This window comes from Cucurbita moschata, unplaced genomic scaffold (genome assembly GCF_002738365.1).
Source record: "Cucurbita moschata cultivar Rifu unplaced genomic scaffold, Cmos_1.0 Cmo_Scf00045, whole genome shotgun sequence".
Lineage (NCBI taxonomy): Eukaryota > Viridiplantae > Streptophyta > Magnoliopsida > Cucurbitales > Cucurbitaceae > Cucurbita > Cucurbita moschata.
In genome coordinates, this window is record NW_019268561.1 from 904,782 (window position 1) to 930,471 (window position 25,690).

The window sequence follows — 25,690 nt, forward strand, 5'->3', positions numbered from 1 at the left end:
TTTTTTTTTTTTTTTTTTTTTTTTGGTTCCAAGGAACAAGATGCTATATTCAAAAGAGAAAGCCAACCACAAAGTGGGTAAAGGAAACCCCAGCCCAAAGAACTACAAAATAAGAGTCTTTCAATCTTTAGTATTCACTAGAAGACCATGGATACAAAAATTTCTTATGGGTAACACACCACCAGGAGAGTGTATGCTACACACACTATCACAAAAAGAATCATTGGCTCCTGGGTGAAAGAAGTCTCTTCTTCGATATCAAAAATCATGTAATTTTGCTCCTTCCAAAGCAGCCATCTTGAAGAGGTGAAGCATAAGCCTCAGTTTTGATTAAAACATTATACAAATCTTAAATTTTGGTGATCAAGTGTTGCTAAACATAATAGTTATATAAAAGGATATTGAAAGAATCACGTCGGTCAGTTGCCACCTAAACAAAAATTCTAGAAGGATATCTTTAACATCACTAATAGGATTGACTTATTATAGCTCGACAATAATTGATATCTCCTCCTTTCTTTGGGGTCAGACGTTCAAATATCTATTCACCACATCTATTGTACTAAAAATATATATACATTTCTTTATTTAAAAAGATAAAGTAAAAAAAACGATAACCAGTTGTCGCCTTTACCTTCTGTCTAGAGATAGGCAGGGAAACCCTAGAAGATTTGACTTGTTGCAATGCAATCTCAACAGCCTTGCTCCCACCAAGAAAATTCGGGTGTGAAGTGTTTATGTAGTCCATCTGCAAATACGAGTACAATATGACATTCATGGTCAAACATTTAATAAGGACAAAAGGCAAAAGCTGGTAAATAAAAAATCATTAACACAAGTTATTGGCATGGAAAGGCCAAAGAAAACAAAAATTAATTTCATACTACGACTTCCGTTCAAGAAATTTAAAATCAATGTCCATTGAGAAAATGCCATCCAATTCAGGGACATAATAACTTTGATGATTAAGTCGTCTGCTCCATCACATAAAAATAGTAAAATATTATCAATATAAAATGATTGGAGAAGATTACACAGTACTTTCTTGGATATTAATTTATGGATAGAGAACCAAGAAGGAGTTTGCCCTTATGCAGTAAACAGAATCCTGAAGTGACCCAGGTATTCATGAAACTACTTGACCGACTCCCTTGCGTATGGGAATCAAATTACCACTACAATGAAGACCAGCATAAACTCCGAAACAAATAATATTTCTGACCTCTGGCGTGTATTTCATAAAGCTATAGCAATCGGTAAAGTTTTATCTAACAAATTACGTGTCACAAAATCCATAGTTCAAATAGACCGATAATTATACCAATCCATATTTTCCAAAAATAAGAAAAATATTTCAGCTATTGACTTGTGTGGTTAACCAACATAACATCAAGATGATTTTGTGTGTTTGTGGATGAATCACCACAAAATCAAGCATAGATGACATACCTCCACATCGATGATATGCCCAATCATAGTCTCCGAGGGTTCAAGACCTTCTCGCAAAAAATTGCCCATAACTTCATCCATGCGCTTTCTTAAAACAGGAAATCTCTGTAGTTCATTTACCACGCAATGATGGCTAATCTGAAGAGAACACCCAATATTAGAAAACTATAAGCAAGTAATAATAAAATTATGCACAAAACGCAGCCAAAAAAACAACCACCTTAACTAGTTCCTCATATATCAACCTTGCACACTGAAGGCTTGGATCTAGTAAGCGAGCTATTTGCTTGCGAATAAGAACTTCAAAAGGAACCTACACACATTGAAAGATCAGATCAGCATCAAAATAAGGCGAACCTAGTCCATAATATGTTATGGCTAAATTCTATCAAGCACGGTGTAACCACTAAGATTTCACAATACCTTCACATACTAGAAATAAGTATACTGCGACATAATGAGGTTTTAACCTCAAGGTGCATTGTCTCAAAATTCTTTTATAATTGCAATTCATTGTATCAAAGTTGAATTAGCACTCCTTTTTGATAGCTCATTTGACTCTTGAGGGGCTGTTATCCCCTCTTTTGTATTCCTCATATATTCAATGGTAAGGAACTAGTGGGTGAACCTAATGTCAAAACTTGAAAACATGCATAAAATGACGAGTTCTGAATTTATCTCATAAAAACAGAAAGTACAACGACTATAATGAGCAATATAGATTGGGAAGACAAAAGGGCATAACCTACTTCAGGTACAAATAAAGCAGATTTAGGGCCAGTTGCATTCTGGATAGCAGTTCGGATGTCATCATCAGTTAAGTTCTCACATGGATCCACTTCCTGCGAGTAATATTTCAGTATCAGTGAGAGTTAACACTCCCCCATTACTCTGACGGCATTAATTGCATGAAGAAATAGCAAAGAACTACACATAAATCAGGATACAAGTTACTGAGATGGTAAAAATGTAAGCATTTAAAAATCTGCCCAGATCAATAGTCCATCCAATACAAGATCAGACAGCCTAGCAGAAGATCAGCCAAATGAACAAATGTTTCTAGTTTTTTCACTCAGTTGTTTTAATTCTTACGTTTAGGAAGTAAAGAAAGATGGAAAGTGTTGTCACATGTTTCACAAAAATGACCGCAGAAGCAAGCAGCTCATCCAATCAAATGAAAGATAAGTACGAGTCTGAAGATTTTGTTTTAATTATTCCATGAAGAAAACACTAATGAGGACCCAAACCATGGAAATTCACTACCAAGAAAATGAAGCCGGATGTACCTCTAAACTCTTCACGAATATTGACTGGAAAATATAGTGAATACGAGCACCACCTGAGAGCTCAGATGTTGACATTTCTCCATTCTTCCCGTCGACCATTGATGCAAATGCTGTTTCCAACAACAAACAAATAATTCAGTTCTTAAGCCGAACGTGGCTAGAATCGTAAAATGACAAGCTCAGCTTGCATGTTGCACATGGAAAGGAAAAAAAAAGAAAGTGAAATCACACTAACCTTCACAATATTTGGATAAAATATTCAGAAGTAGAGCACCTTGACCAGCCTAATCAAGCAACAATAACATCATAGGGTGAAACCATTACCCAACATCAAGCCGAGTGAATTTTTAACTAAATTGAAGTTGCGATCGTAAAAATAGAACAGAAGCTGAGGAGACTCTTTAGTTTTCTGGATCCAGATAGAGAAAGTTGACAACAAAGAAAAAGGCAACAGACAAAGTAGATTTGCTCAAGCATGCAACGATTAACTCAATGACACCACAGAATACTTTATAAGACTAAAAATGCAATGTGAGACCATCAATAATTCATTGTGGAAAATAAATAAAAGAACCTCAAACAACGAGGGATACTTTCTAACTATGTAAAACCTCTGAACCATAAAAGTAATCTTTAGCAATCAAATACACCTTTGACTCCGTTATATCTCCATAACTGGCATGCTCTTTGGCAGCTGAAACTAGTGCAGAGCTTATGCGTGACTTTAACCCAGGTAGAATTGCCTTGATATGTTGCACTAAAATCTGCAACAAAAAAAAAAAAGAGAGAGATAAAAGTGGTTAAAAATTCAAATCAACAATAAATTCATAGAATTGGATCCGAACTTTAAGAGCTTGAATTAAATGATTGACAAAAAATCACAATCAGACAGAGTAAATTTGAAAATCATTCAAATTAAAGGAGAGTGTTGGAGGGAGAGAGAGACCCCGAGATAAAAGGTAGTAGCTCACATCTAGACGAAAATATAATCCCACATCCAAATGCCCAATTTTAATACCTGGTTCAGCTTCTTGGCCAATTGAGGAACACCACAACGATCAGCCAGACCATCATATACCTAAGTAACAGCTAAATCCATAAATAAAAATATGTTCAAGAATCCTTCCTCATTGTATAACAAGGGTATAGCATGATCATACTGGATGGCTGCGAAAAAATTTCTCCTCAGCTATAAGTGCATCTTTGATACTCCGGTTCAGTAAAATATCCTGGTTTAGAAATGAAATCAACAGAACTAATCAGAACCATTGCACCAGAAATAGAGGTACGTCATAAATGAGCATATTGAGAAATAGCATTAGTGATCATCATTGTTCCCTCTTGGTTATCTAAGACTTGTTATAAAGATACATGATAAAAAATGAAAAACAAATCCCTAGACAAAGCTGAGTACTAACTTGTAACTTGGGAAAAATAAAAATAAAAAGATTTAAAAGAATAAACATCAATTACAAGAGTTTGCAAGAGTTTGATTCCTCGTCAAGTTTGTAAATACCTCCTGACTTCGATTCACAACGCCAAAGTAGCCAAGTCGCAAGGGAATCACTTTTCCATACAAAAGGTTACGTGCATCAGTGCCTCTATCCATTATGTCTAGCTGTGATAACAAAGAAGAGAACAATCAGAAACTGATTTCATCAGCAAAATAACATTTACTTAGTAAACTTATAACCTTTGTGATTATCCCAATCGTTCTAATACCTGTAAACACATGAAATGCATCAGTTAGACGGGAATAAAGTGCTAACTTGTAGATTAAATGCTGTGAAATAACTTACCATCAGGATCAGCATTTCCAGCAATCTGAAGAGCATCTGAGTTAGCTAAATCAGAATTTGCTGGTGTGACGGCAAGAATCAAACAGCTTGGAACTTTAATGTAGGACATAATCATTGTCCTAATGCGAGCTTCAATATCAGAAGGTTGATCCCCAACTGGGACTTTTGTTATACCAGGAAGATCAACCAGAGTTATATCGAGAACATTAGGTGAAAAGATCTTCAAACGAATTTGCTTGTCTGAGACGCCTTTATTTCCTCCAGCCTCCCGATCAGTCTCAGCCTACAGCATAAAAAAGAGCACATTGAAAGTTGGAGACTATTATTATGCTTCCACATACTCTAAATGCAAGACGACGTGACTCACTTCAGCAGATGGCTAGAAGGAGAAATATTGTATTGACATGTATGAAATCTACAGAAGAAAAGATTATTAAGAATGCGCCCTTTTTTATTTTTCGTTCTTTCCTTTTAAAAAAAATGAAGCAGTAATTACCATCAAGTTGATAACCGGGGAAGAATAATTTCCTTGGCTCTTTAGAAAAACAGAACAGAAAGCTGCATAAAATTTAATCATCTCGGATCGTTTTTTCCCAGGAGACTTGCTTTCCATCAAAAATTCAATGGTTCCTTAATATTCAAGGGTGTCATCAAATGACTTTAACAACGTTGACCCATAATATTGCAGATTTCTATTTCAACCCACTGCCACAAAGCAACACATAACTTCTTTTTCCTCTTTTTTTTTCCCCCCTTTTTTGCTGCCAAATTGAAAACTCAGGCACTACTGAAGCCTTGAAGTATTGAATTTCAAGCTTTCCTACTAAAAACAATGAAAAATAACATATAATATAACTGAAAGTCTGCAACAATATGAATTAATAACCAGGTAGGGCCATATTCTTTGGAGTCTTTTAGTTGAATTTAAGCCTTCCATAAAAGCCGACTAGACCAGAATATTAAATTTTCAGGGACCTTAAACTTTCTACAATGCCGAAACAAAGCTCTTCGGCATAGTACTGTTTGCTTATTCATTAAACAAAATCTAAGTGATCATCTGCCCGCATCCCATCAAAAGTGTAAACAATACCATCCTTGCATGCCAGTTGGTTATCTGGCAAAGTGTAACGGCCCAAGCCCACCGCTAGTATATTGTCCTCTTTAGGCTTTCCCTTTCGGGCTTCCCCTCAAGGTTACGCATCTGCAAGGTAGAGGTTTCCACGCCCTTATAAAGGGTGTTTCGTTCTCTTCCCTAACCAATGTGGGATCTCACAATCCAACCCCCTTCAGGGCCCAGCGTCCTTGCTGGTACTTCGCCTCATGTCCACCTCCCTTCAAGGCTCAGCCTCCTCGCTGGCACATCGCTCGGTGTCTGACTCTGATACCATTTGTAATGGCTCAAGCCCACCGCTATCAGATATTGTCCTCTTTGGGCTTTCCCTTTCGAGATTCCCCTCGAGGTTTTCAAAACGCGTATGTTAGGGAGAGGTTTTCACACCCTTATAAAAGGTGTTTCGTTCTCCTCCCCAACCAATGTGAGATCTCACAAAAAGCCTTGAGCTTTACTCCATTTTATTCGACATTCAGAGGGGTTGTATGACACTAGGGTAAAGAAACGCCATGATTGGTCTCTAGATCCTTCAACTCGTTCACATTTAAAGAAGGTACTCATTCATTTGTAAGTCCCAAGGGGAAATTTCCATGTAGACTTAGAAAAATATGTGCAAAAAAAAGAAAAATATAAAAAAAAAACTTCAAATACCATGTAGAGGTGGTAAAAGAAATTAAATCCCATATGGCAACTAGACATTCTTCTTCGAAGTGAAAGAACTTTTGTTCCATTTCATCCAAACTTGCCAAAAATGAACACTACACTTAATTTTTGCAAAAGATTTCCCTTGCGCTGTTGGATCCTCAGAAGCAGAAGATCATCACAAGCCAGTAGGTTGAATTGGGGAAGGAAAAATTAATCTGGAAAATGTTGAAAACAGTCTCCTAAAGTTCGTTTGCAGGAACGGTATACTTCCCAACGTCCTCTTCCTATTCGCTTTTTAGATGTTTTGGTTTCAACCTCAGAAGTACCCGAATCTCAAATCTAATGAAACAATCTACCTGACATATCAAATAGTTCGGGAGCACTTATACAGCTTTCAGCTTTGAAAGTTATCTCAATTCGGGTTGATTATACTCGATTAAAACAGGAAATGATATTTCAGAAGCCACCATGTTTAAGTTTTAAATGCGCAAAGAGTTCAAACAATGAAAGAAGACGAAGAGTCAGAAACACGAGCCTTACACGAATTTCCCTCCGAATTTCAGAGAAGTCGTAAAATTTCTTCCCAGGTAGGTGCAAGAACTCCCCATACTCCTCACCAGTCTTGGTCTGCAAGAGCTGAAGCACCAATGGCCGCCGCGTACAGATATCGGAACCCCTAGGCAGAAAGTCACGACCGACGAGGGCTTCCAGTACGCTCGACTTGCCACTGCTCTGACTACCGACGACAGCAACCTGAGGGAGCTCAATGGTGGATTCGCTGCCCAACTGAGCAAAAATGTCCTGGAGCTTGTTCACTATAGGGATGACGGCGTTGCCCAAGGGAGCAGCAGCAGAGGAGGAGGAAGACGAGGGAGAGGGAGGCACTTGTTCGTTCGCCATGGATGACTGTGGATTGGGCAAGGATGGAGTCGGGGTTTCTTGGAATCGTTGAATTGATGAGAGATACGGTCTGAGGAGATTGAAATTGGTCGAAAAGTTCAGAGGAAGAAGAGTCTTGTGTGTCTCCGCGGGAGAACGGCGGAGAGAATCAACCGCGGTGGTGGACGGCGGTGGTGGACATACAATCACGCCACCCTCTGCGTTGGCGAATTTCGGTCAATAGCAATTCCACCTCTAATAATAATTAATTTTTTAATCTATTTCACTAGGAAGATTTTTCTTCCCAACTGAATAATATTTTTACTTTACATAATCTGAGCATTGTTCGACAACACTTGTTTTACATAATCTAAGCACTTTAGTTCTGTAACACTTGTTTGACACTTGTTCGACGACACTTGTTTAAGTCTTGTTCGACCTAGTTCTGTAAACTTGTTTGACACTTGTTCGACCTAGTTCTATAACACTAGTGACACGCTTATTATCTATGCATGTTCTGTAACACAATCGATTTGCCTCTACAGTCATTCAACTCTACTTTTCCTCTCTAGATGTAATCTCAATTCAACTCTACTTTTTCTCTCTAGATGTAATCTCGATTCATCGTCATCTTGATTCTCACTCAACATAGCTCATCTGTTTTGACTTCATGTCAAGTGAAACTTTCACCATGAATTAATCCATAAATTCTCACCCGTTGATAATTTAAATTGTAAAATTATTAGTTTAACGAGTTAATGTAAATTTTTACTTAATTAAATTATATTTTGTTTTTTCTTAATATCTTTTTATTACTCTCAACAAAAACTAAAATGAGTGTTAATTTAATGAATTTGTGATTTTTTTAATTATTTAATTTAAACTTATTGGTAAAATGCTCCGACCACTGTTAGAAAGAAAAAAAAATAGTGGGTAGAAACCTCTCCCTAGCAGACATTTTAAAATTATGAGGCTGACGGTTATTTATTTGACTAATTCATTTTAAACTTATTAAAACAACCTGCGATGTTGAACCATCCAAATCAAACAAAGAACAAGAGAAAAGACTGCCAAAAGAGAAAAAGGAAGAAGAAAAAGGAAGAAGAAAAGGGGAAGAGAGTTTATTATTTATTTGCACTAAAAAAAAGCTGAAGAAAGTTGATGAAGAGTAATTACATTACAAGAAGCAGAGGAAAACCTATGACTTCAAAGAGGTTGGCATTGCAAGGTTGACGGCACTTCCCCCACCTGATTCTTTCCATTGTTGTGTAACTGTTTTGATCTGAGTGAAGAAGTTAACCCCTGCCTTCCCTGTTTCCACAACACAAAACTCTTAGTTCCAAACCCAAAAATCTTGAATAAATTGCGTCGTATGAATCGACTCTCGTATTGAGCACGGAAGCAAACGACTTAAAATATTTCAAGATATAAGGACCAAAAGAACAATCAAGGCGAAAGAAAGTTCATGAACTGGGATAAGTTTAAACTAAAAGCTTACCATAAAAGTTGAGATCCCCGGCGAAAGATGCCTTCGAGCCAGTGAACGAGAAGAAGGGTAAGGGAACGGGGATTGGAACGTTGATTCCGACCTAATTCAAATCGGAAGTGATTTTGAGATATACTCCATTGTACAAATAAAACAGAGATAACCAAGCACTTGCAATAAGCATGGTTTCGATTCCTTAAAATGGAAGTTTACGAGATCATATCATAGTTTACATGATAAACACGAAGGAATAGTGTTAACATAAACATTGCCTCCACCTTGAGTTTCTTTATTTTCTCATCTGCTTTCAAAATCTAAACTAAATTTTTAAAAATTTAAAACATGGATAATAAAAACAGTGTTTATTTTTAAGAATTTGACTAAGAATTCAAATATTTCTTTGAGGGAAGGCAAAAGCCTCTTCCAAGATCACCTGAGGGGTTGGCTGGGATCATAATGTAAGCCCCAAATATATATACATATGTATATACGTGTTCATGTATATATATATATATAAAATGAAGTATGTTCTTTTCAGTGTTACCTGTCCAGCTTCAATTTGAGTTTGAAACTTCCTCGCTGCTATGCCAGATTCGGTGAATATAGAAGCTCCATTGCCATACCTATTCGAAGCATATGATTTTTCCCAAGAATGTAAGCAATAGAGAAAGAAGCAGCTGCTATGAGAATAAAGGAAATGACAAACAATCCGGTACCTATTTCTGTTAACGATGCTAATGGCCTCCTCAAAACTTTCAGCCTGATGGGACAAGAAAGAATGCAATATAACAATATCTTTTACTAACGGATAGAATAATCAGAAAGATAAAGATATGACAAGCAAACCTGCATGCAAAGCAGAACTGGGCCAAATATTTCTTCCTGGAAAGGGCAAGATAGTAATTTCCCAAGTTTAGTTCGACGTTCAGAATTATTATAGCAATTTCACTCATAATAAGATTTAAAAAAAAAAAAAAAAAAAAAAGGAAACCTTGTAGCACTCCATGTCAGGCGTCACGTCTGTTAAGACAGTAGGGCCAATAAAATTTCCTTGCTCATATCCAGGAACCTGTTACAATCATGAAAAACTATCAGCGGAGATGCAGATACTGTTATAACTTTGTCTGTTATCGCTGTGTTTAATTACGTACACATAGCCATTAAATTTCCTTATCAACAAAATCAAACTGTTGAGAGAAAAGTGTACTTTTGTGAAGAAGTCACTAAAGGTATTGTGCATGCTGGAAAATATATTTGTTCTATTTATTAGGCATATAAAAGGATCTTTTGGGCTCTTATGACAGACCCCGATAATGCATGTGTACAAGAAAGTGTGTGAGGCAATCACATGATGATGATAAGTACTTAAAAGGCGGGCCAAGTAACTGGGTAGTTAAGTAAGGTAATGGTGGAAATGTCTAGGTATATATGGAGTGTGTGAAGGCTTTGAGGTAGATATTGAGTTTGTTCTTGAGAGGGTGAGTTGAGAGAGGCAGGAAGCACAATAATTCTTCCCTTGGTTGTACTCTTATTGATAAATAATAGATTAGAGGTTTATCATTTTAGGATCTCCAAATTTGAAATTACCATCTCTGTATTCACTCGACTACTTTTGTATTCATGATGCAATATGGACCATAGATAATTTATGCATCCCATGTCCGCTAGATCTATTAAATGCCGACAGAAAAAAGGATGGTTCTGGGACAAGAACAGTAACACAATACCACTATATCTCTCCCATCTAGCAGTAGCCTGGCTCCACTATCGATGCCAGATTGAACTAATCTGTGAATCCTCTCCTTTGCCTGTGAAACAAGGAATTGTTTTTAGTATAACACTGCTACCATTGAGGGACTTCCCACGTAATAATGAAATATGAAAAACAGATACAATAGTTTTTTCAAGTTTAAATTGTAGGAAATAAATGATGAAGTACCTGCTTGCTAATTACTGGACCAAGATCTGCATCAGGTTCTGTTCCAGAACTTACCTTCAGAGCTTTGGCACGTTCTACAAGTTTATCCTCCCTAGAACAAGTTTATGTTCTTTTGTGATAAATAAAGTATTATGGCTGCAATCTACACAAATATTTTCTAGAACAGATGCAGTACAAACAATTCAAATTTTGCATGTCCCGAAGTACAAAAACAAAACAATCATCATGGTATCTGTTAACTTCAAGACGTACAAAGATCAATGGTTTTCTCAAACTGTTCCTAACCACTAAAAGTCTAAGCTAGAGCTCACAACTGCATAGAAGTTGCCAACTCCCAATTCACAAATTGCATTAGACGAATTCAAAACAGTAAGATTCAAAATGAAAAACTACTCAACTTTACCAATAAAAGCATGAACATAACATCAATACAAAACAGAGGTGATGTACGCTGAAGAATCTGAAAAAGCCAAAAATAGGAATAGTACCACAATTTGGAGTCTCCAACAAAGACAACTGTACTGAGTGCCATGCACCTTTGTCCAGCAGCACCAAAACCAGCAGCAACCAAAGCATTCAAAGTAGCATCTATGTTGGCATCAGGCAAGACAATTGCATGATTTTTTGCCCCCATATTGGACTGAAACAGCCATAAACAGTCACTCGGATAATTAGCAGAGTTTCATTAAAAACAAGTACATATTTCTAAAAGTATTCTAAAATTTGTGATTAGTTTACTTGCCTGAACACGTTTTCCTTTAGCTGATCCCCTTGAAAATATATGCATGCCCGCCTTTCACATAAAAAAAGAAAAAGAATTTCAAATTAAAATCCAATCAATGAATCAATGTCAATATATTAGGTTGTACTAACTTGATAAACAAAACAGGTTGTGATAATTTTTAAAAGAAACAAACGTTTCTTAAGTGAAAATTGCATAAGATAAGGAAAAATCCCATGCCAAAAAGGATCATGAAACTGCTCCAATTGGCATTAATTGAAAAGAAGTCGTTACAAAGAGAAGTAAAAAGTGTACACTACAGTACTACACCAAGTAAAAAACTTTTAAAACTCAATTGCCCCTTGAAGAAACATCCAAACTAATAATCCTGGGTTCTTTAAGCAGAAAGTGGAAAAGGCCCTTTCCTATAATAGAATCTAGGTTAAATTATAAATTTGATCCTTTAGTTTTGAGAACTTTATAATTTAGTCCCTATAGTTTTAAAGGTAAGACTATTTTTTAGGTTTTATCAATCCACAAGGATGAAATTGTAACTTTCAAAACCACATCAATGGGACCAAATTTGTAATTTAACCTAAAATCTTAGTATGTTTCACAGAAAACCATTTGCAGAAATGAATGTAGAATGTATCGAAATTCCAAACTCCAGTATAAGTTCTTTCAGGTAAGATAGCTTACAATGTTCGAACCAACAAATGATATTGCTTTTATATCTTCGTCATCACAAATGGCATTAACAACATCCTGCATAAAAATCACAAAAATTAAAATAACATTTTGTTCATGCTGCAATCTAATCAAGTGACAGCCATCAAATTTAAGATAGGAGTTCAATCTAATGGGCATGGTTTCAGCATCTAATCATATAGACCAACATTTGTCCTTGATTGTACATCTAGGATTATAGATAGATCAATCAACGGGGTCAATATTATCTTTGCCATCCAAAAATCCAAAAAGAAGATTGATAAAGAACTCACATTAGTACCATGAACCACATTTAGGACACCATTAGGCAATCCAGCCTCCATTGCTAACTCTGCAAGGATTATAGAAGCCCCTGAAAAAGCAAGAAAGTTCTGATCACTGAAATGACAGGAACAATTTACAGCTGTTCAAATATAGAAAAAACGTGGAAATGGAGATGACCTCCACCATGATATACTCAATAACTTTGCAAAAATGTAAGCTTAAGGCAGCTATTCAGTCATTGGGTCAAACTAATAACTCAGAATTTATGAGCGAGCAAGTATCCAAGTGTAAAACCACTTTCATCAACATCTAAATTTTCTCTTGTAATTTCTTCTTATTTAAAAAAGTTTTCTTCTACAGAAAAAAGATCCGCTAACATCTACACGAGCACTCAAGCATCCATTCAAGGTCTTCGTCAATGAAAATACATTCTGCTTCATGACTAATTAAGCTCTATTAATGTGTGTGTGTGTGTGTGTGTGTGTGTGGTGGTCGAGAGGGGGGGGAGATGAAAGTCTTCTCACTCATTTCGTTGAAATTCAACAAAAAACAACCCTTATAAAGGTTGTCCCCAAGCCAAAAATAAAACCCCATAGAGATCCCTACTAGGTCAAAGCCAAGCTAGTATTCATTAAATAAATAAACAATAAAAAGTATTAAAAAAAAAAAGGACCCAGTTCGTATTAAAGTTATTTGGGAAATAATTCAAAAACAAAGATCACCTGGATCTTTTTCTGAAGGCTTCAAAACAAAGGTATTCCCACATGTAACAGCAATTGGAAACATCTGCAGAGAATCATCCCATGGTACAAATACTTATGTGTCAATCTATTATCATGAGAAAAGGCAAAGCTTATTAAAGTTATAATATCAGTGCGGAATGAAGAAAATAGCTATAAAGTTATTTTTGGGGGATAAACATATTTCATAGCAGCAAGTTTTTCACATAAAAAATTAAGTATATAACGACAGCTGACATTATAAGCATTGGAATAACAATGAACTATGAAGAATAACAGGCTAACCCATAGGGGAATCATGGCTGGAAAATTGAATGGACAAATCCCAGCACAAACGCCTAGAGGCTCTCTGATGCTGTACGTATCAATTCCATGTGAAACATTAGAGACATACTCCCCCATTTGCAGAGATGCCATTCCACATGCATGTTCCACGACCTCTACATAAGATAAGCCATTTCAGTTTGATATTAAACATTCAGCATAAGTCATATAAAAAAATGAACTTTCCCATCTCATAATCACAAGAGTAGACAGGGAGCAGCTAAGAGGTGAAGGATTATAACCTAGCCCCCGGAATACATCTCCATGCGCATCCTTTAATGTTTTTCCTTGTTCTGTGGTAATATTTAGAGCAAGTTTGTCCTGAAATCAAGAAAACGAAAATTGCAAATTTTTTTAAGTGAATTTAGAATATTCCTTTTCTGGAAAAACAAAGATACCTACAAACTTACAATATCTCGCCTGATAAGTTCTTGAAGCTTGAGCATAACTCTTTGGCGAGTTGTGACTGGGGTATTACGCCATGCAGGAAAAGCCTGCTTTGCTGCAGATACTGCAGCTTTAAATTCTTCATTTGTGGTTAATGGAACTTGAGAAACAACTTCTTGGGTCGCCTATAAACAAAACACACATTTTTCTTAGCCATATCTCAAAATATTTATCATTCTCAAACCTGAAATAGACAAGAGAACGTATAAATGAGCTGGTAACTCACTGGATTTATGACATCTATAAACGCTGAGGATCGGGAATCAACAAAATTCCCTCCTATAAGATTAGGAACTCTCTGGCACAAGACAAAAAGGATACAAGAGAAGAATTTAAATGAGGAATGAAAGATACGGGATAGATAAATGTTATTAACAAAATGTCACAATCCTGAAGCAGTTATAAGTTGAAAAAAAGGATTTAAACTGGAATTCTATCAATGGACAATTACATATATAAATCAAGAAAGATTTGCGTAAATGAAGTATATGTCAACCCTCCGTATTAAAGTAAGCTGAAACAAGTTTTTGCCCCGATAATAAACACGATATTTCGGTTACGAAACAAAAGGCCAACTACATTGATAATTAAACTAAGAGAACGCATAGATCATCTTCTTTTTCATTAGCTGCAATATAATTGCTGAACATAAACAGCTACAGAAGACTACTTCAGATAATTCCCTCTCAATATCAGAAGTCAAAGCAGCAAAGGTCAGTCTCTCCAAAGAAACAACTACAAACACAAAAAAGGAAAAGCATAGCTCGGACTTTTCCCGTCCTATCGAGAGACTTCCTCCCAAACAGAGCTCCTCATTTAAACCACAAGCGCAGATAATCACCAAGCTATAACAAAAAAAGAAAAAGAAGAAACCAATGCAACATGCTCAGCATCCAAAATCGCTAGTTTCTCGAGCATTCAAATTTCATATGAAAGTGATATGAATTCAACTGCTGACCCTTTGCATGTACACGAAGGACCGATTACAAGAAGCAAGGTTAAGAAGATTCAAGAGGCCTATACATTGCATCTACACAAGCTAGCTAGTGTACAAGTTGAAACAAAGACTTTTGAACCCAAAAATCTTTATAGCATTAGCATATCAAATCAAGAAGATAATGAATTGGTATCTAAGAGTGACAATCATAGATTCCAAGTTCTGACTTCTAACCCACTCTTGGTTGGAATCAATCCGTTAGTGAACATTTTGCAAGAATTCTAGAAGGACCTCTAGCTTTGCAAATTCCAGCATGGTAGGCGCATACCAGAAAGATTTTCGGGTAAAAGGACGAAGTCTCAAAGAAAACAAACGCTGACTTACCGGAGGATTAGGCTTGGAAGACGGTTCAGGAGAGGTGGAGAATCGAGAATTGCTAAGAGCAAAGATCTGAGGCCTCAGAACATTCAATTTCCTCACTGCAACATGATCCCAAACACAATCAAGACGCAACATCCATTAACAAACCAAAATTCAGAAAGAAATTTCATCCCAATCCAAGAACTTTACCTCGCCGAATCGAAAACTGCAACATTTTTTCTCCCCGATTGAAGATGATCACACTTTCCCACAAGCGCCAACAAGAGATTCGACTGTTTACAAACAAAAGCTGGACAATGTTCTAGTTAACTGGGTTATTATCCTGTGCGAGATGAGCGGTGGTCTCTTTGGTTTTAGACCGTTAGATGGACGATGATCTGGTCGATAAAGATTTGGAGAGAGGATCAAACGGTGGAGATTTCGTTTTGGCATTTTATGGGATAAATAAGAAGTTGCGTGCGTTGCAGCATGGAGGTCTTGGATGGATTTGGATTCGATTTACGAAATAATTATAATAACAATAATAAAAATTATTATTATTATTAATACAAACTTTGGTGAGTGCTTGTGAGGACATGACTCAGCATTTACGTAAGGATAACATTAGGAGTGCTTATCACATGGACCATATGGGGGTAGTTTTGTCTTTTTGCTTTTCGGTTCAAGCTCGACTCTAGCCCAATTAGTTGAGATGGGTTATCCCAATCTCAAATAATTTACATCGAGTAGGTCCAACTAGAAAAATTTTAGATTGGTTAAATAGATTTTTTTGGACTAAAGTCAATGTTAAGGATCATTCTCTAAATTATTCAAGTGGGACTCACTCCCAACAATTCTCAACAATCCTCAACAATCCTCCCCTCGAACAAATTACACTATAAGCCTCCCCTGAGGCTTATGGAGCTCTCGAACAGCCTCTCCTTAATCGAGGCTCAACTCCTTTCTCTAGAGCCCTCGTACAAAGTACACTCTTTGTTCAACACTTTAGTCACTTTTGACTACACCTTCAAGCCTCACAATTCTTTATTCAATATTTGAGAATTCTATTATCATGGCTAAGTTTAGGACATGACTCTGATATCATGTTAAGAATCACAGATCTCCACAATGGTATGATATTGTCCACTTTGAGCATAAACTCTCGTGACTTTACTTTGGGCTTCCCAAAAGGCCTCATCCCAATGGAGATGTATTCCTTTACAAAATGGGGGAAAGACTTCCGCGTTCTACACACAAATTTCAATCCTAAAACAATATGAAAAAACGAATCAATGAAAGAAAAAGCTTCATAAGATTTGACAAAACCAAAAGGAGTTCATCCAAGAATTTACAAAGATAATTGGGAGTTTGTGTTGGTTGTAGAGTAAGTATAGGAAAAAGGGTTCTCATTGGCAGCTGTGGGAGCATAGAACATAGGCACAGGCATTTGTGTTGGGAGCTTAGGCAAAGGGGCCTCAAAGTCCAGAACCTTAATAGCTTGCCTTATGGAAGCCCTTAGACTATGATTTGGGTGTGCGCACCACAGCCCCACAGTCATCAAACATACCATTTCCTCTTGGTTGAACTCTCCATTCAATGCCTTATCAGCTGCCTCTAGCAGCCTTCCTTGTCCATACAGCCCCCATACCCAATTCACCAAGCTAATCTTTTCTTCATCTTCTTCATGGTGCTCCACTGCTTTCCTCCCACAGGCTATTTCCAATGCCACGACTCCGAAACTGTACACATCTGATTCCTTGCTCGCCTTGCTTGTTAGGAGGGACTCTGGAGCTAGGTAGCCCATTGTGCCTGCCACGACGGTTGTGGGCGAGCGAAGACCGTGGTCGACTAGTCTAGCTAGACCGAAGTCGCCGACTTTAGCGTTGAAGTTCGAGTCCAACATGATGTTGCTTGACTTGATATCTCTGTGGACTACGCATTGCTCCCAATCCTCATGGAGGTAGAGCAAGGCAGAGGCTATGCCATGAGCTATTTTGAATCTTACAGGCCATGAGAGACGTGGTTTCTTCCCAAACAAATGGGAATCCAAGCTCCCGTTCGGCATGTACTCGTAGACTAGTAAGAAATGGCCGCGTTCGTGGCTGTATCCGACGAGTTGCACGAGATTTCGATGTCGCAAACGGCTTATGATGTTCACCTCAGAGATGTATTCCTTTTTGCCCTGTTTGGAATTGCTTGATATCTTCTTTGCTGCTATTTCCATGTTAAGTTCTGTGATAAAGCCTTTGTAAACACCACCAAAGCCCCCTTGTCCAAGCTTTCCCTGTTCAGAGAAATTGTTGGTTGCTTTAACCAGTTCCTTATATGAAAATCTCTTTGGCCCAGTACCCTTTATGAACTCTTCATCATCAACAACATTCTCCACCATGCCAGTTTCTTCATCTTCATCAAATTCATCATCACTATCTCCCTCTGTTCTTTCTTTCTGTTTCCTTCTTGTTCTTCGCCACCAAACAGCAAATACCAAACCAGACACAGATATCAAACCCACCAACCCACACACCAGCCCCACGAGCCACAACTTGGATTTCCCCCCAACAGTTTCAGTTTCAACAATCAAATCCAAACTCGAAGTGAAATTCCAGCTTCTAATTGCTTGAATTGGGATCGACTCACCTGTTGACGCAGAGAAGCCAACGATCACTCTAGCCGGAAGATTTTCCTTCAAATCAATTGGAATATCAGTAAGATTCAATGTAATCGACTCGTTTGGAACCTGAGGATCTTTCAGGGTAACATCCAATCTCCTCAATGTTCCATTGTAAGTGATTCTTGCACCCAAAATGTCTCCTGAAACCATCGTATTACTCCAAGTACGATTAGCCACGGACACAATGGAATTCACATCAACACCAACATGATTATCGCTAGGATCCCACGGATCTTTAAAAATATCGAACTCAACGGCGACAATCTGATTCGACGGATCACCGTTGTTCGATTGATTGAACAATCCTAACCATCCGCCGCCGGAATTCAAAGGAGGCGATGTTGAATTCTCCGCCGCTAGGAAGAAAGCGATTCCACCGGCGGAGGCATTCGACCTGCCATTGGAAAACAAGATCACAAACTCGAAATAAGTGGTGAAATCAGCGGATATGTTAGTGACTGGATCCCATAGTTGAATCGGCAGCGAGAAGTAAGCTCTTCCAGTGTCGTTGTTGATCCTGCCACCGATCTGGTTATCGGTGAGCCGGATGGAAGGATGATCGAGGACTGTGCCTCTTGCGGCACTGTTGACGAAAGCGATATTGGTGGAATCGGGGAAAGAAGAGAAGGAGAAATCGAAGGAGCTGCAACAATGGAAGAAGGCGAAAATTAACAACAAAAAACACGAATTAGCAGTGAAATTTGTGGTTTCAGAACACATTTCGAACTCCGAACGATTGAAAAAACGGAAAAAGAGTTCATGAACTAGGGCTAATCTGAAGAATCAAAGAAATATACCAGACAGGGTTCTTTAATTTGAAGATTTATTGATCTTCTCGTCAGCCACCTACCAGATTGATCCATAGCATAACCTACTGAGAACACCAGAAGCGACCTAGTCAACAACATTGAATCGTCGACATTGGAACACCTTTTACTCTTCTTCCGTCATGGCTTCCTCCCGTTTCGTCGCCCATCCTCGTAAGAACTTGGCGCGTTTTTGGATCCCAAGTCTTAAATATAAAATTTATTAAATTAACCTCAAAACTTTGATTTAGTCCACTTTAAAAAGATCCTAAATTTTTTTAATATTTCTTGAATTTCTCTTTTAATATATTGTTCTAGTGAAGATTTCATACAAACTACCAACCGAGCTAAAGTTGAATAAAGTTAGAATTTTGACTAAACTCACAAAAACTTAAGAAATAAATTTTTAGTCAACTTTCTATGCATTTATTTCTTTGTGTAAATAATGAAATAGGATAAACTAATTTTTTTGGAAAGTTGGATTACAACTCTACAAATTTGGTGAAGAGTTAAAAGTTAGGAATAACTGGGACATATGACAAGCAGCCAACATAACTAGGACATCTAGCCACATGCAACACGCCTTGGACAGGTATAATTGGGACATCTAACATGCAAGTTAGATACAACATACCTTGGACAAGCATAACTGTGACATCCTCACTCACTCAACTGGTTGACATCTCGATGTAAGATGATGCTGACTTCAGGTTTCTCGACACATTTCCAACTATATTGAGAAGTCTCTTACAATCTGTTAAGAACGGTTGAAAACTACTTCTCGATTTGTTGACTATGCACGTCTTCTCTATCAGAGGGAGGTCATACCACCTCCTTATGCTTGATGTCTCCTTGGTTGGGATAGTAACATTTCATGTTTACTCATGTAGACCACGAGACTAATCCTCATTCCATGGGAGCAATAGGATCCTATAGTCTTCCCCACCTTGCAAATAACTTGGATTGGTCTTTGGTTTTTGTTGCTTTCAACTCAAATTGTCATGGCAAACACTTTCGACCGACCTTTCTCTTCATCTGTCTTGATGGTATTTTGTCTTGATGGTATTTTCTGCGTAAACGATGCATAAGGTTGAGTTTTCATCGACAGAAATCTTTCCATTACAAATCCGAGAACTTGGTTCAATACATTATCAAACAAGCTACATAAAATTTATGTCACATTTTTCAACATGTAAAATAGAATAACATGAAAACTCAACAGGAATTTGGAGAATCATTCAAATGAATTCCATTTACAACTCAAACATGAGAGGATCCTTCAAACATCAGAGACTCTATGGGAACAATGGAAAACTCAAGACTTCTTGAGAACTTGGATTATAGAGCCACTACCATGTATGTAGAGACATTTTCCATATAATAATACATCTATTACTCTCCTTTTCAACTCATTTGTACTCAAGTTCTAGTGTTCTTGTTCCTCTTTTGTACACAAACAAATTTCAATTCAAAGAAAAAACGGGAAATCAGCAGCAATTATCTTTTTCCAGCAGCAATTAAAATAAACATAAAGACCATGAAAGTTCATCCCCCATTTTTTTTTCAGACATGATGAAGAAGCTGATTTATAATCTATCTTCATACCTCAGTATCTAGTTACTGATGTGCTTCAGTGGACAGCTAGTTCCGAAAGCTGTTAGTAATATATCCTATGATTGACCGTCACCGTCACGGTCGGATTCGCTATCGGAGGAACTACCTTCTGAATCAGAACCTGCAAGAGAGATTGAAAATGATTTAGCCACAAGAAGCTTTTCCATGATTCAGACTCACAATCCTCACAAAAATTGTCATACCACTTGAGGAGGAAGAATCATCACTGTCTGAACTACTTGAGCTATCAGACCTACTACTACTAGCATGAGCAGCTGCATCATTTTCAATTTCAACAGGAGGGAAACCACCCACTGGCATCATCTCCTCATCCCCAATGTCCACATCTTCCTCACCCATATCCCCTTTTCTAAGCTGCTTTGCCTCTATTTTAGCCTCATTCAATTCATTTGCAGATGATATCTATAACCCAAAATGGAAAAAGTACAATAACCCCATCAGACAAACCAGCAAAATATGGAAAAATCAAAGAAAATAAACATGCCCTTCAGCTATTTACCTCACTATTCGCTTTAATGGAATCAGCGTTTGCATTGTCACTGATGAGGGATTGCTGCTTCATCATTTTCTTCCAATCTGTCACCAGCCGGTCTAGTTCCCAAAGGGTCTCGGTATCGACTGCCTCGATGTCAAGCTCAATCTCGTCCCCATCCTGTGTCAAATTTCCACTCCTCTTCTTCACAATCTGTATCACTTGGTCCATTTTCTCAGGAGGCAAGCCCTGCAACCCAACTCCCAATTTGTGTTTCTCCTCCAAACTCATCTCTCTTTTGTTCGGATCCTTTGGCTTTGGCTGCCTTACAGGCTTCACTTGAGGAGCCCGCACTGGTGATGGGGTTTTCACAGGCGACTGTATTGAAGGCGGTTTCGATGAGCTCAATGGCGCTTTCACCTTTGCCTCTTCTACATGATTCCAAGAACTGGCTTGCAATTCCTCCTCATACAGGTCTGGCTGCTCCAGGTCGCCCATCTTCTCACTAACAGTGCGAAACAATTCCTCAAATTTCACCAACCACTGCTCAGCCAGGACATGGACATCATGACCTTTTGGATTGTACAACATGGCATTGTTAAAGGTTAGCCTAATATCTTCAGCAAAATCCAACGGTGAGTTATATAAATTCTTAGCTAGTTTAGATTTCACAGTCCCTAAATCCATAGGACGCTTAACAATATCATAATAATCATGGAGACGCAGCCCAACCACATCCACAGGCTTGTTGAAGATCGAACCGTACTTCTGCTTCATCAACTTGTTCAAGATTTGAGAGCAAGCCTTCATCAGATTCTTAACTTCAAATAAATTGGAAACCTGCAAATCTCTACCGAATCTAGGCAGCGGCTTCGGCCGCTTGTTAATCTCCTTAGTCTTGGACGATTTCTTGAAACAATTAGTTCCGAAACCAATGCCGACAGATTCAAGGCGATTCTTGAATCTCCTAACTTGTTCAAGCTCCGCGAGTAAACGTTTCTTAAGAACAACCAAATCCCTCCCTGAACACGAAGATATATTTAAACTCACATATTGATTGTACTCGGAATTCGAAGATCCATGGTGACGATCGACGTAAGACTCATCATCCGAGTGTGATTGAGTTGTTACGTTGCCCAATCCTCCATCCATCTGTTGGAGGTTGTTAATTTCACCATTAGTTTTCCTCTTTTTCGTATTAGGTTTAGATTTAAGGTTCGAGAACGGAACTCTCGCCATAAACACTCCTCCTCCTCTTACACTGCCGCCGCCGTTGCGTTTGATCGTCGGCTAACTGATTTAGTTGTTTCGATTCACTAAAACAAAGCTCCGGTGAGGAAATTTGTACCGAAGAAACAAGAACGAAGGATCAACAAGAACATAAGGCGGGAAAACGAAACTCCACTGGCACTTGATTCTTCTCTCCTCGGCGCCAAATTCTACCCCAAACAATTATTCAAAAATCGAAAGGAAAAAAATAAATTCCCTAAAGGGAAATTAGGGTTTAAGGATAAACCACTTCACCCTAACTACTGTAAGAGATGAAGAATAATGAGAGGCAGGGGGGGTATTTAAAGGACTCGAGTTCTGCCCGTAATATTTGGGCAGTGTGATGGCCGTCGATGAAGATCGACCAACTAATCTTGCGGTGAATACGCTGTGGCTTGCTGCCCGGTGTGCTGACCAAATGAGCTGGAATGGACGGTGGATGTCCGGAGTTGTTTACCGCGTGGTGAATTTGGAGCGTTGGATGATGGGAACGGAAAAGACCGGGAAAATATTTAATTTAATTCTCTTTTATGATTTCGCCGAATTAATTTTTTTTTTAATTTCATTTATATTTAGACTTTCGAATTTATTTAAAATATTTAATTTAGATCTTATTCGAAAAAACTCTTTTAAATTTCGAATATTTAAAAGATATGTTTTTTTATACCATATATATTCCACTCATTTAAATTAAGTTTAATAATAAACAATTTTTATTTTATTTTTTCCAATTTTGAATTTTGACTCAGATGTTGTTTATAATGAAAAATAAGAATTTATTTACGATGATTTGAAAAAATTAGATCAACCTAACTCAAATTATTAATTTATTTATTTTTTAATTATTTAAAAATTCATTATCATTAACTTAAACGTGTTAATGAAGTGTTTTGAAATTTTTAGAAAAAAAAACCAATATTGATGCGCTAAGGGATGGAATTGATGCATTTGTTCGAGAATTTAGAAGGAATTGCACCATTAAAGCTATCCCTTCGTGATTAAACAAACTTACATCACACCCAATTCTACTAATAGGTTACATCGGTGATGAGATCTTGAGGAGAAATTCAAAAGGAAAAGTTCAAATAAAACAATATTGTTAGATAGATATGGCAACTCTAGAGCAGTGAATAGAGTTTTAACTATAAAAATATTTAAACGTGATTAATTTTTCTAATTATGAAACAAGTAGAAGATGATAATTACTAAACAAAATAATTAGTCAAAACTAATCAACTAAAACATGCAATAAATCATAATAATAATTTTGAAATTAAATATGAAAGAGTTAGAAAATATTGGCACCTTAGTTTTATAATTTTATAGTGGTTCGGTCAAATTCAGACCTACCCCACAGCCCAAGCGCCTTTTGGGAATTTGAATAAAGAATTTTCTCGACTTTTTCCACGGATCAGAGTCAAACCGCTACACCGCTTTCTTACCGAGTTCAAGAGCAAACTCAATCATTTCCACGACGCAGGATCAAACCGGTACAAGTATTTGAATTTGGTAGTAACACATCATAGCTCTCTCAAATGGTAGATTTATAAGCATTCACAACTATTTTCTCACCCTATAATAAAAAAATCTCTCCGAATAAGATAATAAAAATAAAATTGGAAGTTTAGGGAAAGCAACAAACAATGGAGACTTTGAATGTGATGTCCCACATTGGTTGGGGAGGAGAACAAATCACCATTTATAAGGGTGTGGAAACCTTCCCCTAGTAGACGCGTTTTAAAGCCTTGAGGGTAAGTCTAAAAGGGAAAGCCCAAAGCAGACAATATCTGCTGGCTGTGGACCTGGGCCATTACATTAAACATACGAGGATTTTTAAATTAAAATTTTAAAATTTATTATAAATATAATAATATAATAATATAATAATAATAAAAATTGATGTGTGTAACGGTTAAATTCAAATTTATATTATGTAAAAATAATTTTATTTATAAATATAATAATAAGAAAAATTCCGTCATTTATTACTCTTCCAAAATTATAAAGGTCATATTTTGATTTGTCCATCATTTTGATTTAGCTGCCAATCATCACATTCGGTATGTTGTATCGATTGTAATTTCTTTGTTTTAGCTCTGATTTGAGAGATTGAAAAGTCGTTGAAATCGTTATTTCTAATCTTATACTGTGGACAGTTCAAAATACTGAAAATTGTTAATAATTGAAGATAGGTTTGTTATCATCAAAACATCAGTCAATTAATTAATTAATTAAAATTTATTGACATGAGATTAAGGGCCAATAAGCCAACAAATATCTGATAGCCGTGAACTTGAATGGTTATACAAATTCTGACTTTGAACTGAATTTGAATCAAATCTTTGACATCGAAATATCGTAATGATTAACGTATTAAAAAAAAACATTATATTATGAGTTGGATTAGGTTCTCGTACGATATTAATTGATTAGTGGATATAAGATGGAGAAGAAAATATAATGATGATTCATGATGTGATTTAAACTATATACTATACAACTTTTTGTTATAATTTAATGAAGAGATATAATGTGTCACCAAAGTAAAAAATTAAACCCATAAATTTAATATTTTATTTTATTTTATTTTATCCAATTCAAGATGTGGAAGAACAAAGATAAGAAAGTGACATAAACTTGGCCTTTAATTCAAAGGAAAGTGAGGTTGTGAAGGAACATTTTAGGACACTTGTCAATAGGAGAAGGGACAAGAAATATTAAATATTTTATTTTTTAATTAATTAGAATTGTTGGGAAGAAAATTAAATTTAGCTCGTTCTTATGCTTGGCTAGATATATGCTGGCTACGAGGCTGGGCCATTACATTTGATATTAGAGTTAGACACTGAATGATGTGACAGTGAGTAAGCTGAACCTCAGAGAGAAACGGACACCAAGTGGTGTGCCAACGAGGATGCTGGGTGTCACGGTCATGCTCGTCCAAGGCGTGTTGCCCATGGCCGCATGCCCATGACAAGCCCAACTCTTTATGTCTTTTCATATTCTAGTGTTTTACTTTTTTATTTCTAGGAAGTATGACATTTCAGAAATATCATGTCTAGGCCTGTCGGACATGAAATGTCTTAGAATGTACTATAGAGGGATACGACTTGTTGTCAACTTCTCCCTACCCAAGGTTATATATTGTGAGCCGTTGTTATTTCTCTCTTGCTTGCTGATATAACGTCTCTTTCGAAAATCTCTCTCTGCCCTCGTTTTCTAAAACATTCTCTTAAAATCGAGGTCAGAGGCTCGAGCATACGTCGCTTGGCCGTAGGCGACGCAAGAATGAATTGACTTAGCTCACTTGTCGTTGGAAAGTGAGTGTCGCATAGTCGCAAGTCTGCTGCCATTAAAAGTGCGATTGTGACACTGGGCCCTGAAGGGGGTGGATTGGGGAGTCCCACATCGATTGTTGAGGAAAACGACACTGGGCCTCGGACCCTTGGACCCCAAAAGAAGTGGATTGTGAAATTCCCACTTCACAAGGGTGGACACCAAATTGTGTGTCAGCGAGGATGATAAGCCGGGGTGGATGCAGGTCCCACATCGATAGAAATAGACCCCGACAAAAATTGAAAATGAAAGTGAAAATAATTATATTAAAGATATTATACAAACTAATTAAAAGAGCATGAAATTAAAATTTTAGTATTCATACTATAACGAAAAAGAAAAAAGAAAAAAGAAAGAAAGAAAAAAAAAAAAAAAAAAAAAAAAA

The 25,690-nt window shown here is 37.1% G+C and overlaps 4 protein-coding genes across 5 annotated transcripts in view; all 4 read right to left on the bottom strand.

Annotated features, from left to right (window-relative positions):
- LOC111434639 (dynamin-related protein 3A-like) overlaps positions 1–7,438 on the bottom strand; it is a 12,170-nt gene extending 4,732 nt beyond the window's left edge. Inside the window, exons 1-13 of the mRNA XM_023072104.1 lie at positions 6,831–7,438; positions 4,535–4,817; positions 4,429–4,457; positions 4,252–4,353; positions 3,896–3,964; positions 3,754–3,813; positions 3,386–3,499; positions 2,971–3,019; positions 2,736–2,845; positions 2,199–2,291; positions 1,670–1,762; positions 1,450–1,587; positions 635–748 (exon numbers count right to left, since the gene is read on the bottom strand). Of these exons, the coding sequence (XP_022927872.1) occupies positions 635–748; positions 1,450–1,587; positions 1,670–1,762; positions 2,199–2,291; positions 2,736–2,845; positions 2,971–3,019; positions 3,386–3,499; positions 3,754–3,813; positions 3,896–3,964; positions 4,252–4,353; positions 4,429–4,457; positions 4,535–4,817; positions 6,831–7,190 (1,614 nt within the window). The 5' untranslated portion in view covers positions 7,191–7,438. The remainder of the gene's footprint in view (positions 1–634; positions 749–1,449; positions 1,588–1,669; positions 1,763–2,198; positions 2,292–2,735; positions 2,846–2,970; positions 3,020–3,385; positions 3,500–3,753; positions 3,814–3,895; positions 3,965–4,251; positions 4,354–4,428; positions 4,458–4,534; positions 4,818–6,830) is intronic.
- An 830-nt stretch (positions 7,439–8,268) lies between these two features.
- LOC111434633 (methylmalonate-semialdehyde dehydrogenase [acylating], mitochondrial) lies at positions 8,269–15,461 on the bottom strand. Its single transcript, XM_023072098.1, has 19 exons — positions 15,327–15,461; positions 15,141–15,235; positions 14,046–14,117; positions 13,783–13,944; positions 13,615–13,693; positions 13,334–13,488; positions 13,031–13,094; positions 12,317–12,396; positions 12,015–12,080; positions 11,337–11,387; positions 11,083–11,234; positions 10,595–10,685; positions 10,383–10,463; positions 9,647–9,724; positions 9,502–9,537; positions 9,372–9,415; positions 9,200–9,278; positions 8,668–8,758; positions 8,269–8,480 (listed from the first exon to the last, which is right to left on the bottom strand). Exons 1-19 carry the CDS (start codon positions 15,349–15,351, stop codon positions 8,368–8,370), a joined length of 1,614 nt encoding a protein of 537 aa, XP_022927866.1. The 5' UTR covers positions 15,352–15,461; the 3' UTR covers positions 8,269–8,367.
- An 884-nt stretch (positions 15,462–16,345) lies between these two features.
- LOC111434589 (L-type lectin-domain containing receptor kinase IX.1-like) lies at positions 16,346–18,578 on the bottom strand. Its single transcript, XM_023072040.1, has one exon. The coding sequence runs from the start codon at positions 18,505–18,507 to the stop codon at positions 16,465–16,467; it is 2,043 nt and encodes a 680-aa protein (XP_022927808.1). The 5' UTR covers positions 18,508–18,578; the 3' UTR covers positions 16,346–16,464.
- Positions 18,579–19,028: 450 nt separating this feature from the next.
- Positions 19,029–22,228, bottom strand: LOC111434590 (transcription factor GTE7-like). Of its 2 annotated transcripts, XM_023072042.1 has the most exons (5): positions 20,728–22,228; positions 20,411–20,630; positions 20,200–20,328; positions 19,590–19,672; positions 19,445–19,537 (listed from the first exon to the last, which is right to left on the bottom strand). In XM_023072042.1, the coding sequence occupies exons 1-3, from the start codon at positions 21,937–21,939 to the stop codon at positions 20,264–20,266; spliced, it is 1,497 nt and encodes a 498-aa protein (XP_022927810.1). In that variant the 5' UTR covers positions 21,940–22,228; the 3' UTR covers positions 19,445–19,537; positions 19,590–19,672; positions 20,200–20,263. The 2 variants fall into 2 exon arrangements, with proteins under 2 accessions (XP_022927809.1, XP_022927810.1); XM_023072041.1 differs by having other exon boundaries at positions 19,029–19,662; positions 20,199–20,328.
- Between the last annotated feature and the right edge of the window lie 3,462 nt (positions 22,229–25,690).

Excerpts from the sequence above, each read along its gene's own strand:
- LOC111434633 (XM_023072098.1), bottom strand. The coding sequence starts at position 15,351 with ATGTTGCAGTTTTCGATTCGGCGAG. Across the intron at positions 9,538-9,646 it reads CTGACATGGAGTGCTACAAG|GAAGAAATATTTGGCCCAGT; the intron begins GTTTCCTTTTTT and ends TGCCCTTTCCAG. Across the intron at positions 8,759-9,199 it reads CTCAAATTGAAGCTGGACAG|GTCGGAATCAACGTTCCAAT; the intron begins GTAACACTGAAA and ends GATTTGAATTAG.
- LOC111434589 (XM_023072040.1), bottom strand. The coding sequence starts at position 18,507 with ATGTGTTCTGAAACCACAAATTTCACTGCTAATTCGTGTTTTTTGTTG.
- LOC111434590 (XM_023072041.1), bottom strand. The coding sequence starts at position 21,939 with ATGGCGAGAGTTCCGTTCTCGAACCTTAAATCTAAACCTAATACGAAA. Across the intron at positions 20,631-20,727 it reads CCATTAAAGCGAATAGTGAG|ATATCATCTGCAAATGAATT; the intron begins GTAAATAGCTGA and ends TTTGGGTTATAG. Across the intron at positions 20,329-20,410 it reads TGATTCTTCCTCCTCAAGTG|GTTCTGATTCAGAAGGTAGT; the intron begins GTATGACAATTT and ends TCTCTCTTGCAG.